Here is a 15549-nt window from a genome sequence, read left to right as displayed (position 1 = left end):
ATGTGTTTGGATTTAATTAAAAATCCTGAACAAAATTAACTTTATGCTCTATTTTATAAGCTATCTCAAATCTGTGCTGAGAGTTGGAAATGTTAACAGTTTCTTTGTTAGTGTGTATCTATTTAGCGCATTCAAACCAGACTAGCCTACTGAGCTTTCATTACTGATGCAACCTGTTTATTCAGATCAGTGTACAAGCAATATAAAGCTCTATCAAAATTAGAAATAGTTTTTTATTTTTAGTTGTGCACTTTTTTCATCTTTCACTGTTGTAAATAGGCCTTGATATACTTGGTCAAAATGTAAACCTTTCTGGTGCTTGACTTTAACTCATGCTATCAACCTGATGTTGAGATTTCTTTTTGTTATACCTAAATGATCACTATAAATGAACTGCTAAAAAGAAATTACTTAAAATGTTGTGCTTAAAAATGCTTTGACATCCACCTACTTAGAATAGGAGTCAAGAAGATTCCTAGCACCATCTTATTATAGTTCCTTTTCAGTAACAGAATTGAGACAATATTTGAGAAATAGGATTGATCCAGGTTAGTTGATGAAAGTAGACTTCAAATTTATAGATCACGTATCTCGTATTTACTTGGTTATCATGGTTTCTCAAACTGTTCTAACTAAAAAATAGAAAAATTAGAGAAATAAAACTTAATCTGTCATGTATCTCTAACATAGCATATATTTGAGATTAAGCTTTTACTTGATGGAGAAAGGAGGGCAGACTCTTGCTTATAAAGTCAGTTGTATGTTCTTCGTTTATGAAGAACTAAAAAATTACTTTTATGGTTTTAATCAGGTGGATACAATTCGTCAGCGTCATGGGGAAGCTTGCCGTATGCCAGTGCCTCATCACTTCTTCCTCAGTCTAAAGAGCTTCACCTACAACACAATTGGAGAAGACACAGATGTCTTTTTTTCTTTATATGATGTTCGAGAAGGCAAGCAGATCAGGTAGGACTAATCAAACAACTTAAAAGCTTTCTAGGAAAAAAATTGTCAATAAAGCAAATAATTTGTTTGGAGGAAAGCATACAAGCTATTCATGTGAAATGACTGAAAGGATAATGCTGATAAATTATGAGTTGACAGTGTTGCAATGCATACATCAGAATATAAGTAATACTGGTCATCATGTATGAAACTTAGTGCTTACATATAAGCAGAGCATTAGAAGGAGAGAATGGGTGAATTTTGTTTAGATTTTTGATCTTATCTCCTTACATTACTGAAGGTCTTAGCATTTAGTTACTGCCTTCTTAGGGCTGTTATTTAAGAAGTACCGATAATGTCTGGGTCACATGGTGTGACTGTTTTGAAAAGAAGACAGACCCATCAAAATACAGCTTGCTTTCATCACTCTGTCACTAAAGATGTAAGTTGGGGTATTTGTATTCATCCTTACCTCTAGGTTGGACAGCTGTGGTGCTCAGTATGTTGATGTAACTAGTACTAATTTCAACACATACAAAATGTGCTGTGTTTTTTCTTTGCAAAGCATGTGGTTTGAAAGCATCAGAATTTGTAGAAGCATATCAGAGTATGCATTGGGTCTCAGTAGTGAAGTAAATGTAGCTTGGTCTGAGCTCAAGTACAGCATGTTTTTGTTATTTTTTGAGTTTTGATTGAGGAGTGTCCTGGCAATTGGCAGAGATATTTAGTATGTGGCTCAGGCTGCTTTTGCTTCTGTGGTCAAAACTGTCCAACATATTTCAGCAAATTAGACTTAGGTGCATTCCAAACTGAGGAAAGGAAAAACAAAACCAAAAAAACCCCCTTTCTTCCCTTTGGTGWATTCTGACAATAATGTTAGTCCAAGGCCGTTCAGAGTAGAGTGATCAAGGTCTGTAGCATTTCAGAATGCATCCTACTAAAAAAGTGGTATATACTAGAAAGCTCTAATGATTTGGGTACTACTTATAAATATGTATCTGCCACCATTTAACTGGACAACTTAAAAATCATTTTGCAGAATGTAGAAGGAATGCCTGTTCTGATATTACATCACATTTATTTCGCTTGCACTGTGTTAGAAATGCTGATTTTGATATAGTTAGGAGAACTTGCCTATAATTACCTTACAGAATAATGAACAGAAAATGACTGTTAAGAGGGCAAAATGTGAATGGCAAAGGAAAGCTCTCTACAAAGCAAAAATCCTCACAATTAGTTCATACCACAAAGTAGTAAAATATCAAATTACTTAGGCGAGGAAAGCTGCAGGTAGAGGATGAGAGGAGCTATAGCCTTGACTGTGCAAGGCCTCAGAAATTACTTCTAAAGAAGATGATTTGTCTTGGGCTGCAGTTCCATGTAGCTTGTAAACATTGAGTGGGAAAGCCTGAGAAGGAACTTTCTCAGTGGTGAGGAAAATAATAGTTACAACGATAAAGTGCAAAGGTTAGTTGAGGCATATTTAAATATAGGTATAATAATGCTTTGATGTGCAAACAGCTGTTACTACCCAGCTCCTGGTATCATGCATCAGTGATGTGCTGCAGTGAAAACAAAGAATCAGTTAAAGGATCCTCTGTTTTTCAAGAGCTGAAGTAACACTACGCCTCAATTATGGATTAGCRCTCAGAAGGCTGGAGCAGCAGTTGAGTTTGAGATGTATTCCCAGGTTCCAAATACAAATATGGTGCTGTATATTCTCTAATGCTTTGTGCTGTCTGAAAATGAAAAGTAGCCAAAACATGACAATGGGGAAATACAGATAGCAACAAAAACGATGTGGCTGTCCAGAGGGTAAGACTCAGACATAGTGAAAATTAGGTACTTTTATTCTTTTCTGTGTTGACAAGAAAATTATAAAAAGAAATACTTGCAAGTGAGCAGAACTGCATCAATGAATGTCTGACTGCAACCGGTTTCAGCCCATAACAGAAATGACCTGTCAATCTGAGCATTAAGTAATGGCTCATACCAAAAGGGGTGAAAGACTATTTGTATGTTTTAAAGTTAAAAGCTCTTTTTGTTGCAAAAATTATTCCATCTCTTTACATACAAAAGATACTAGACTAACAACAAAAACTTTGTTACTAAGCTTTCATACTTCAGTTTGCTTGCCACATGGAAGTTGGGGGGAAAAAAGAGAGAGAAACTTCAGCTGGTTTTGGTTCAATAGGGAAGTACAGCCTTATTGTGAGATGTAGCTTGGGTTGAATGACAATGAAATTGTAGAGTTAATAATTAGGGAAGAAAAGAAAATGTTATCATAAAGATGGTGTATTTCAGTAAGGTAGGCTTCAATAAACGTGAAAAAGGTAGGTCAAATGCTATGGAGACAAGAAGTTTTAGAGCTGTCAGTTCCTTAAGAGGACAATATGAAGAGCACAAAAGCAAATTATTTCAGAATGAAAGAAAGATTAAATATGTGGCAAAAAACAAAGTTTGTATCATGTATCTTTTGATGAAGTCACAGAGTGAAAGTGTAAAGAAAGTAGAAACTAATGAAATTGCACAAACGGAAGAGACAAAAACTTGAGGAAAAAATGCAATTAGCAAAGGACAAGAAGGACAAAAAAGAATAATTCCATAACATTTTAGTAGCAAAAATAAAAGAAATTTTTAAAATCAAGAAATAACTGAACTGATTAGAGGGGACATTAAGCTATCAGCAGATGTTACCAAGATAGCTGGAGTATTTAATAGCTGGTTTGCTTCAATCTCACTTTTTTAAAGTCAACTGCAATCAGATGGGGAATGCAAAAACTTCTGGAACAAATAAGCTGTTTATTAGCACTTGGAAGCTAACAGGAAGATAAGTGAAAGCCAACATAGATTTGTCAAACACAAGTCACTTCAGAACAAACTAATTTTGTTCTATTATATGTGGGAATGCACCTCATGCCTCAAAAAAAGAGAAGCATTAGACTTGCTACAGCAAAGTAGGGAGGTATAGGCTAGATGAAACTGCTGTAAAGGGGATGGAAAACTGGTGAAAAAAATTTTTCAGTGTTGCATGTGCTTTACTGCTATTCTGGAAAGATGCAATAAATAAGATTTTTTTTTAAGCATCTGTGCAGTAGTATTTTGACAGGCAGAAATAAACCAAATTAATTRAAGCAGTGAGTTTTAGTCATCCTTTGCCATAGCTCTGATTTACTAATAGATGCATAAAATTACGCGTAACTTCAAAAATTATGCATTCATGCATAAATTATGCATATCATGCATTCTAAAGCATGAAATACGTTTTGCTGAAAATAAGCTTGAAAAAATCTATTATAAAAATGAATAAATTTCAGTATGATAGTTTTCTTTGCAAAGTTCATCTCTAAGTGTGTAAAGTTTTTTCTTCTATCTGCATCTTAAAAATAGATGCTTCTAGCACACTATTTTACCAGTTATACTTTTTTACCCCCGTGAGGGTTAGAAGTTTCTTGTCTTCCAGAAACATCCATAATTGTGGAAAGTGAAGAGAATAAAGACGTATGTAATTGAATATGAAAAACTGGGACATAATTAGCAATTATGGATGGGAAGTAGTGTTCTGCATATTTCTGCTTGTGACTGTAATAACTCCATCTGCCCGCTTACTGTGTCTTTGTCATGCTCATTATATTAAGGCCCCCTTATGACTAGAGACTTTGAAAGATGTGATAATTTACGTGCTAGTGGTAGTGTTCATAGCTCTGACAATGGAAGTCCATATGTGCATTTTTCACAAAGAGTATGCTCAAGACCTTTTTCCCAAGACCAGAGTTCCCCTACAATGTGTGTAGAGGGCATATTTTTGCTGGTCTCCTCCTCTATTTAGTGTACAGCATATGAGAAGATCTTATGGTCTTTCAGCTGATCTATTGGGTCACAATACACCACTACTTCCCCCCTCCACCTCCTTTCTGCATAGTGCCTTTTCATGCTGTCTTGTATCTTGATGCTGTGTTATTCTTTCTGGCTTTGTAATATTCTCATGTGTCCAGGAAGTGCCACCTTCATACCACAYGTGAGCTCTTAACATAAAACATCTTGTCAGAGTGGATGGACAGTCAAAAGGCTGCTTCTGATCCTTTAGTCAGCAGTTACACCAGCTTTAGCTTGGCCATATCAGATTCTTGGTCCCTCTGATAATTCCTGTTGTGGGTTTACTCCAGAGAAGACTAGCTCTGGACCATCCTAGTACAGCCAAAGATCCTAAGCTTGCAGGTTCGCTGTGGAATGTTGTCTGTTCATCAGGGTGGTGGTATCTTGGCATGGAGGAAGTCCTCTCTGCCACTCTGACAGATGAAGTCTTAAGCAGAGCACTGCAAGATCATACCTTTTGCCCTTTTGCACTCCCTGGCTTACCATACAGTGGCTTTCACCAACTCCTTATGCTCTTCATCCAGTGCCAACTCAGTGTTGCTGGTATCAAATTGATTTTTGAATGAGCAGCAGATTTGCRGCACTCATTTTCTCCTTTCTTCAGTTATGGCACTTCTGAGAGAGTTCGTTACTCTTGATGACCTTGGCAGCCCCTAAGAGCTGGCACTGAAGTGTATCTCTGACTTTGATTCTGCACCTATCCTAAGTATCTAGCACCATTATTGGTCCATAGAGCAGAGAAGTCTGCATCCTTCCCCCCAACCTCTCACAAGATGATATTTCATGGAGGACTTTAGCCACCCTAMCATCTGCTGGAAAGGCAGCATGGAAGAGTGCAAGCAGTCCACATTTCTGGAAAATATGGAGGACAATTTCTTGACAGAAGAGGTTGACAAACTGACTGGGGAAGGTGCTGTGCTGGACTTGCTACTCACAAATAAGGAAGACCTACACAGGCTAAAGGCATCCTTGGCTGCAGCAGCAATGAGATAGGGAAGTTTAAGGTCCTGAGGGAAGCAAGGTGGGCAACAATTACAGCCCCAAGCTTCAGGAAAGCAGGCTTCAGCTTTTTCAAGGATGTGGTTAATGGGAATCCCATGATACTCATCCCTGAAGGGCAGTGAGGCCCTGGAAAGCTGGTTGATTTTCCAGGACAGTCTCTGAAATACAAGGATGGTCCATTCTGACATGCAGATAGTCAAGCAGGTGTATCAGATGGCTACCTGAGAGAAATACAAAGGAATTGCCTGGGTATGCAGAAACAAAATTAAAAAAGCAAAAGCTTAGTTGGAGTTGAATGTAGATGGGATGGGGGGGGGAGGCAAGAGTGATTTACATGCACACATAAAGGGCTTCTGTGGGTATGTCAGCGACAAAAGAAAACGTGGGCCTGCTGCTCAGTAGGGCAAGGAACATTGTGACAAAGGACGTGGGAAAGCCTGAAGCACCCAATGCCTTAGTCTTTGCTAGTAAGGTCTGTTCTTAGTTCTCCCGGGTTCCTGAGCCTGGTGTCTGTGGGAGTGGATCATTACCCACGGCAGAGGAAGATGGTGTATGGGAGTGCTTGAGCAAACTGGGCATCCGTTTGGTCCCATGGACTTGTGTGATATGCATCCAAGGGTGTTGAGGAAACTGGCTGATGCCATTGCAAGGCCATTCTCTTCAAAAGTTCTTGACAGTTGGGGTAGGTTTCTGATGATTGGAAAAAAGCAGATATCATACCAATCTTTAGGAAGGGCAAGAAGGAGGATCTGGGGAAGTACAGCCCAATCAGCCTCACCTCAGTCCCTAGGAAGGTGATGCAGCAGGTCCTCCTGGAAGACATGCCCAAGCAAAAGAAGGATAAGAAGTGATGAGGAACACAGATTTACTGATGGTTTACCAGTTTGGTAGCATGCTGTGATGAGATGACTGGCCTGGCGCATGAGGGGAGAGCAGATGATGTTGTTTATCTTGGCTTTAGCAGGGCTTTTGTCAAGGTCTCCCATAGTATTCTTGTAACCGAACTGGAAAGTTATGATTTCAATAGGTGGATTTTAAAGTGAATGGAAGAGTAATTTGACTACCAGGTTTGGATTGCAATTGGTAGTACAAAGTCCAACTAAAGGCTGGTAGGTAGTGGCATCCCTCGGGGTGGATACTGGAGCCAATACTGTTTAATGGCTTTATTAGTGACGTGGATGATGGGATGAAAGGCACCTTCACTAACTTCACATTTGATGCTGAATTGTGGGAAAGTGGTCAGCACACTGAAGCMTAAGGCTGCTATTTAGGGGACTTCAGCTGGTGGGAGAAATGGACTCACAGGAACCTTAAGAAGTTCAACAGAGGCAAATGCAAAGTCCTGCACCTGAGACAGAATAACCCTGTACAACAGGACCAGGACACCCGTGAACAAATTGAACATGATCTGCAGCATGCCATTGTAGCAAAGAAGGCTGGCTACATACTGGACTGTATTAGCAAGAGTATAGCCAGTAGATTGAGGGAAGTTATTCTGGTTCTGTTTTTAAGAGGTGTCTTTGGCTGTCCTAGCTCATTTCTCTTTACTACAAATTGACCACTGAATTAGAGCTAGTCTGAAGCTTCTTCAAATTATGATAGGATTTAATTCTGCGTAACACATTTATTTTAGAAATAATGATTTAAATAAATGAGGTAGCATGAGGAATGGGTATCTGTGAGCAGTGGCTCTTCTAAATAACAAAATTTTTCAACTTAAACAGTTACAGTAGTAGCAACAATTGGCCGTACATATTTAGATGTAAACTTACAGTGAAGTTTGGCAGCTAAGAACACTTACAATAATACAGTAGTGAAACTCTGAGATTTTGGCATTGATCTTGTTTTTCCTGTAATATGTGCATGAAGACTGACCTTGAAATTGCATTCTTTGTATTGTGCAAAACACAAAAGTTTAGATGCTCGTAATTTGGTGTTCTTGTGCCATCTGCCTTACAATCCAATCTTCTCTTACAAGATCACATACTCTTCAGTGAGCAGCATAGCTAGTGCACATTTTATTTTCTCCTTACTGCTTATGTGACTCTTTAAGTGTTAAAACTTACTACTCCATTGTTTGTCCGATTCAAAAATCTATGTAATTATTTTTGCAGTGTCTTGGTGGCATTATCTCTATTTTGTTTCTTTGTTGGAAGCAAAGAAACAGAAATTAAATGGCAATTCTCCAGTATAATGCATTCTTTCTTCAATTTATATATGAGGGTTCCCCAGAAGTGATCCCAGCAAACAGATTTTAAATGTATGGAGAGCTAGATGTTACTCAGCTTAAGAACTGCTTTCTCTGTTCTGCTCTGTGCTAATGTAGTGTTCCCCATATGATGCTCCCAACACATCTTGTTACAAGATTGATACAATTATATTCTGAGAAATATGAAATGCACAGTGTGCCTAAAAAGCCTATAATAAAGACATGCAATCTAAAGTCGAAAAAGTTTAAAGCTAATGAAAATGTACTCTGGAAATGTTGCTCAAAGAACCAAGGAGGATGAGAAGCAAGTACAGTAATACAGTCGTCTTCACAGTACCTTGTAGTGCCCGAGGAAACATAGGAGAAAGCTTACTTAACCAGAAACTTAGGAAAAAGAAAAGACTTCAGGTTGCAATAGAAAAAGGTACTATTCTTTATTCTCTGCTTTTCCTTTCCCTTGGGGAGATAGCACAGAGGAGAGAAGAAGAGGCAGCAACTATCCTAAGCAAAGATATTCCTATCTCAAATTAGAAAGATTTATCCAAAGAAAGAGGTGGAAGCTAGATGAGATGCCAAGAAAGCCAGGGAGAACACTTAGTGGTCTTAATGCATTAAGTGAATACTTAATGGTCTTAATAATGCATTCTGATTCATGTTCTTGTAACTTTTTTTCAATACTGCAGATGTTTTTAATTTAAGCATTTTAGCCATAATTTTTTTGTAGAAAAAGCCAATTCTGAGTGATCAGAGTCAGAACCTTTCTCACCCAAAAGTGTGGCAAGTTTTTAAAACTAGAGTACTGACACTTCCCTAATCGTCTAGTTCCTCAGCACTTTATAGGATATGCAGGGGGAAATAGAAGTGTTTCTCCATAGAAGCTATACAAAGAGAGGAATTGGGAGGAAAAGCTGATAACGAGGACAGTTTTATGGCATCTGGTATACTAGTGGTGAGTATGCCTGTTCTCCAAGAGTCACTAGGGAATTTGTGATGTATCCGGCACCCTGTTTTATCACTTAAGAGGRCAAGTTCCAGTTTGTCATTCATCCTGCACATTTTTTTGCTATGGAGAATCCTCAGGGTGTTCTGAATCCTGAAATAAGCGTCAAGATGTTCTCAAAGCTGCTGGTTTTATCTGAGTTGGTGTACAAAAATTGTTCTGAAGGTTAGCAGGCTGGCTCTTTGGCTGAGCCAGTAGCCTTTCTGTATTCCTCTCCAGCAAAACTGAGTTTGTTTTAATAAGTGTGATTCTCCATCAAACAAGAAGGGTCAAGCAGCATTACAAAGGGCACCGCTTTCACTGGTCCATCTGATTATTTTCTAGCTACTGTGCCTYGTATTTTATTTGAAAAAACATCAGTCCGATGACACTTCCAATATAACACGTATCCATCTTGGTTTGRTTTTTCTGTAGCGCTGAACAAAATATGAGGTGCAGTGGCTAGAGAAAAAGAAAAAAGAGCAGTAAAAAGAAAGTGTGCACATAATTGACATAGCTTACACGAGACCTATCCAAATGGCTGAAAGATAGGAACAGCCTAGGATGAAAAGATATATTACGGAGGGGGGGGAAGAGCTGTTTGTTCATAGTGTTGTTAAGGACTACTCTCCATTTCTCATGCGAGGATGCACTTAGATACATCGTGCAGTTCTTCTAYGTGTTTCAATCTGATTTTGTTTTATGGTTTTGTAGTGAATTTTATATAGAATACACTCAAAGTCCAGATGGCTTTGAGGGAATTTCATGCTGTCAGTAAGAGGTATGGGAGGAAAAAGGTTAACTTGTAAAGTAGAGAAACAAATGTGGCTGTACAAATGCAGAACCACGTTCTTTCTGATTAAGTACTTCCCAGCCTGGACTCTCAAGACTCTAAATGCATGGGAAATTTCTAATGATCACAGATGATGATCAAGTTTAGAGGGCATATATAAATGTATATACTAATGACCAGTTTATCTTACAGTACAATAAAATGAAATTGTCTTAGCCAGTCACAGAAGAAAGATGCTGCATAGTTGTTGACCTTGAAAGCTATGGCTAGTTCTCATGTATGCAAATTCCTGCACTTTGTCTGGAGGGGTTTCTTTTCCATAATGCCTGTCTTAGTGTAGTAATRCGGAGCACAGTGTCCTACCCCCTGCATTTTTTCTTACTTAGGATCTTGGAATTCTGTTTCTCCAGGACCTCATCAAATCGTTATCTAAGCTTTTCACCTTTCCACCTATTTTTGGCTTCTCTCAAACCATTCCTTTCAATTCCTTTTGCAGGCATCCATCCTTCAATACTTTACTATTAAGTTAAATTTATTTATTTTTTCCTTCATGTGTTGATTCTTCCTCTTTGTTCTCAGTATAAAAGAAGTGTCCAGATGGAGTCAGTAGAATTTCTTCCTCCAGTTATCACTTAAAATAATTTGATTTGGAAAAAAAAAGCTCATTTTTGAAGAGGGGAGAAAAATATAAAGAAAAAGAGAAATGGAAGTAAAAATATTCATGAGAACCAGCTTGTGGGAGGGTAAAGCACTGTACTGAGAGGAATGTAGGAAAGGTGCAGTAGTAGTGTAAGCATAATTTGGGGGGTTATTAACTTAGACTGAGAAGCATTTCTCACCTTTGTTTTTTTTCCCCTCTTTAATAAATTGTGCCTTTGTGCTTTATCTAAACCACATTATACTTATAACTGTGTAACCTTATGCAAAGAGCAGATACGCTATAATTATCTTATCTTTTCTGATTACTTAGGTGATAAATGTAGATTTGACTGGAGATAATGTGCTTAAGCGCTTTTGGATATTGGGGCATGGTACAATTAGCTACGAAGAAATGAAATGTGTGCTATAATGTAAGATGCTTGTCTAAAATTTCTATTGAAATATCTAATACTACTAGAATATGCTGCGTACTCTAACACGATAGGTTGATGTCCTGATGTGCGTCACAATCTAATATAAGGAAAGACACAGCAAATATTCATACAAAAAACAATCAGAAAGAATGGGACAAAAAAGTAATAAATCATACATTTTTATAAACCCCAAGCATCTTTGTCTGTCTTGACAATCTTAAAAATAAACAAACCCAAAGATATTCATCAACATAAATGGTGTGTGTTACATAGTAGACAAGACTGAATTATTGTAATGATYCCATCTGCTCTTAAAAGTGATTTCTTTGTTAGATATGTCTTTTCTACTATACTATAATAGCTGGTAGTTTCCCAACTATGAGAGGAGGTCCTTGTTTCCTTAAACAAATGAACAAAAGTTCGTGAAGATGCTTCATCCTCTTACCCTTTTGTCTTGTTTTTTTTGATCCTTCAGAGTATGTGGAGGTATTAACAAAGTTAACATCTGGTTCTTTAAAGCATTTCATTGTATTTTGCTGAGATGCCTTTTCGCATTCCTTTGCTTATTACTGAAGGATTAAATTGTTCTCCATTCTGTCTCAGCATATGGCTTAGTAAACAACATGAAGAAATACGAGGAAACTGAGACCCACAGAGATGTTAAAATACTACAGGTATAGAAGTGTATCTTCTATCTAGCTGCCAATTTTCAATAAAGCAATAGGAATTTGGTGGTTTGAAACATCCGTTTCTGGGCTGAACTTGAAAAACAATAGGGAAAATAGTGGAAAACGTAACTTTGCTCCTACTGCTATTGCAGATAGATGATATAGAAAGATGGTTTCAGTGGAAGTGTTCTCAAATTGCGAGTGGGCACTGAGGAGAACTTGAGCAGTGCAGTCACGTCTTCTGTCTTAAGAATTTAGTGCCATTGACAGAGGACTTCTCAAGAAAGAAATATGGTTTAGAAACAACTTGTAATTATGGGCTAAAAATGTGCTTTTCATCTATATCATGATAGTTGGATTTAGCTATTCCAAGGTCAGAAATAAATGTAACAGAAATAAAATCATCTGGCCCTTCTCACAAGGCTATATCAAGAATATTAAAGTGACAATATTTGTTGGTTGTTAATATTGCTCTACAGTCATGTATGGGCTCTAATCGCAGAAATAATGTAGATAATGACTTTCCTTTTGTAACTCATCTCGTGACCTTGAGACCCTTCTCAGCAGAAGAATTTTCTGATAAAATTTTATAAATACATAAACATTTAAGATAGTAAAGATATGAAAATATTAGAGAGCAAGACTATTGTTATTTTAAGCGTATTGGATGTATTGGCTCCTTGGTCTCAAACAGGTTAACTTCCAGTGCATGATCAAACTGTTTTCTATTTGGCCAGTGTGCGTGTTAGAAAAGGAAGAGTTTTCTCAAGGTACTCTTCTGCTATCTTGTTTTATTTAATATGTTTAAACTTCCATTATTTCTAATAGGTGAAATTGAAATGATAGAAGTCTGCCGTGTTTTTAGGCTGTTTAAAAAAAAAAACAACAACTTTGTGACTGTTTAGAGAAGAATAATATTCACTGCTTCAGAAGACTCTGGATTGAGAAATGATGAATTTGCAGGGAAATTGATAGTTTTTGCTTTCTCCGCAGTAGGAGTTTTCTCTGATTCAGATGACAGAATTCAAATTTATATACCTGAAGGTAACCTTGACAAATGTGATGGGAATGTTCATCCTTTTTGTATATCCATTGATGACAGCTCTGTGGTTCTCAACAACTTTTAGTCTTATTGTCTTGACCCTTAAACTGTCAATAGGGAGGTAAATCAGCAGCTCAAAAATGTTGACAAGAAGAGTGTAGCTAAAATTACATAGCATTTACGCATTTCTTCTTGAATAATTTTCTTGTAACACTTCCTAATGCAGAATATTATCATATTCTGAAACTTGTTTTAAACACTAAGCAAATTTCTGAAACTTGATAACAAATTCTCCCAAAGTTCTCTTGGAGTAGGGATTTGAGTCCTCTCAAAGCTCTGACATGCAGAATCTGAATGTCTATATGGAACAACTCTGTGTACTCCAAACCAGAGCTGGAGGAGCTGTGTAGAGCCTCTCCTGCGACAGCAACTCCTGGAAACCAAATGGTGCTTGAGTAGAGAGGTCAGGAACGGAGAGTGGCAAAGGGATTAAAGACATGGATAGGGAAAGAATAGGCAGGGAACTGAGCATTAATAAAGTCAAAAGAAGGGAAGACGGGATCGTTGGGTAGATGAATATGGGTGGAGTTGAATAGTTGGAAGAAGAAATGAAGTTGGGTAGTGTGGAAAGATCAGGAGGGGGAGGAATAATCRTACGAGGCACTGGAGAGCTAGCCCAAGTTGTAGCAAAAACATCTGACTGCATTCTCACCCAGAGCCTGAAATGGACCTTAAAATTCCTTTTTCTACCTTCATTCTCTGTTTAGGTAATAGCTGTGGCAGTGTTGTGACAATGTATGTGTATTCATCCCCTGTTAATTGCAAATCATTTAAAATATTCTAGTGTTCTGCTGTTGCAAATTGCTGTGTTAAGCAGAAAATCGTATTTTACTTTTATTGGGCAATTGCATGCTAAATTTTCCGTTTCTCTGTTTTTTTAATAGCAGTCTTTTCATAGTTATTTTAAAATACAAAAGTTATCTCACTCCGTCTCAATGCAATAATTTGTCTACTGGGAAAGAATAACTTTGTATCATTCAGAATTATTCCTTAATATTCAAAGAATTTTCCTAGGAACGAAGCTTACTGAGTAATGAGCTTTTTCTTCTGCTTAGTCATAAAAAAAAGTCCCTATTTGCAAGCTCTGCTTCTTTCTAGCAATCTGATCTGTTGGGATAGTTTATCCTCCATGAGATCTTCCTGTACTTATCGCGTTTTCAGAAATCCAAGGAAGATACTTCTCTGATTTATGTGCAATATATAGTCCATAGCAATAGTAGCAAGAAGGGTATCAGCTCTTGATTCTGCTCAAGGTGAACTTCCTTAAAAAGATCATCCAGTTAAGCAAACATTAAGGAATATTGCCATCCACATTAATAGCCATTGCTCTAGTCACTGTAGTTAATGTGGAGGGAAAAAAGAGCTGCTACAGCACGATATATAACTCTTGGAAGATATGGSTTGGATCTTCACTGGAGACGGGTATAATCTATGGAGCATTTTTATAAGGGTTTGGGGGTGATGGGGAGGATGCGGAAGAGGAATAACGCCTCTTCATTTTCTCTCCCAGTTGCTCCAGTGCACTTTCATTCCCTAGTGCTCTCCCAAATCTTYGTTTGCTTGGTTTTCCCATTCAATCCTTTACCTGCTAATATGGCATATTTAAAGAAACAAATTCTGGTCTGGATTTGTAGATGAGAGTTTCTATAGAGAGGTAAGTAGGCTTGTTGGAGATGTCCATTCTTTCCTATAAAATTTCTAGTATGAAACTATTAGAAAAGAGAAGCTTTTACTCAAATCAAATTTTTACCGAATCAATAATATATCCACCTTCCACCCCTGCCCCCCCCCCCAAAAAAAAAAAAAAGGTTGCTCTCAGGTTGGTGCGCTTTCAGTTTTCACATATCAGTGGGCAGGGATACAGATTTTTCTTCAAGGATCATTAGGTTTTTTAGCCATTAACAGGACAAAATGTTTTAGTTGTAGGTATTTTGCTAAGTTTACCTTCCCTTTTCCCTGCTCAGAAAGAACAAAAAAGCACACCGCCACCACCACCATGTTGTCCTGACAGASAAGATTTTGCTGTTGCGATTGGTAGGGCTCAAACGCACATGGTGTTAAAATATTTAGGTGAACGGCACAGCTCAAAGCCAGCCCTTACTGTGAGTAACCTTTCTAGTTGGTAAGAAGGCGCAGTGTGCTAAATACTACTCTTGATTCTTGCACTCTTCCCATTGCAAAATTCACTGTCAAAAAACAGTTCTTTGCCTCTAACTTTAAAATCATAATGTGCAAAGCCAAATAACAAGGGTGTGTGGTTATAGAGTCAGAATTAAGTGAAACAGTCRTTGTAATAGATCTGAGAACAATTCCTGACAAATTAGCGGCTCCCAAGTTAGAAACAGTGATAAAATACTTATTTTATAAAATACTTAACGTCCAAATTTAGAAGTTTACACCACAGACATGCTCAAAACATTTCACGCCTACCGCCTGGCAGGGCTGGTCTGGCTTTTTTCATTAATCTGTCTTTTCACTAATCTGAGATCACTGTCACTGGCTGGGATTAAGGAATCACACGATATGACTAACTTCTCTCTTTTTTTGTAAATAGAAATTTTTTCTACTTAATGGAGAGGAATCCTTTCAGGAACGCATCTATGCACCTTTCATGATTTTAACAAACAAGCAAACAAAAATGCTAATGATGGTGTTAAATGCTCAAGTGTGGCAGACGTGTGAGAACCCCAGGAGAAGGCAATTGGTGCTTAGCTATGTTTCTTTTGCAGGCTTTAATAATGTTTTTAACGTTTCTGGGATTTTTTTTTTCTTTTTTACACTTGAAGGTGGTTGTGAGAAATGACAGGTAGTTATTTCAACTAATTTCTGTTCCTATGGAAACCTAGTGTTTGCAGTAACAGTCTTACTGTAAGCTCTGTAATCCTCCTCTGTGGCTTCTGGC

General features: G+C 37.7%; 1 protein-coding gene across 1 annotated transcript in view; it reads left to right on the top strand.

Annotated features, from left to right (window-relative positions):
* DOCK3 (dedicator of cytokinesis 3) overlaps positions 1–15549 on the top strand; it is a 194611-nt gene that overhangs the window by 66971 nt on the left and 112091 nt on the right. Inside the window, exon 9 of the mRNA XM_026055042.1 lies at positions 812–966. Within this exon, the coding sequence (XP_025910827.1) occupies positions 812–966 (155 nt within the window). The remainder of the gene's footprint in view (positions 1–811; positions 967–15549) is intronic.

This window comes from Apteryx rowi, unplaced genomic scaffold (assembly GCF_003343035.1).
Source record: "Apteryx rowi isolate R43461 unplaced genomic scaffold, aptRow1 scaffold_98, whole genome shotgun sequence".
In the NCBI taxonomy this organism is placed as follows: domain Eukaryota; kingdom Metazoa; phylum Chordata; class Aves; order Apterygiformes; family Apterygidae; genus Apteryx; species Apteryx rowi.
The sequence above is the reverse complement of the archived record's forward strand: the minus strand, read 5'-3'. Positions and strand labels throughout refer to the sequence as shown.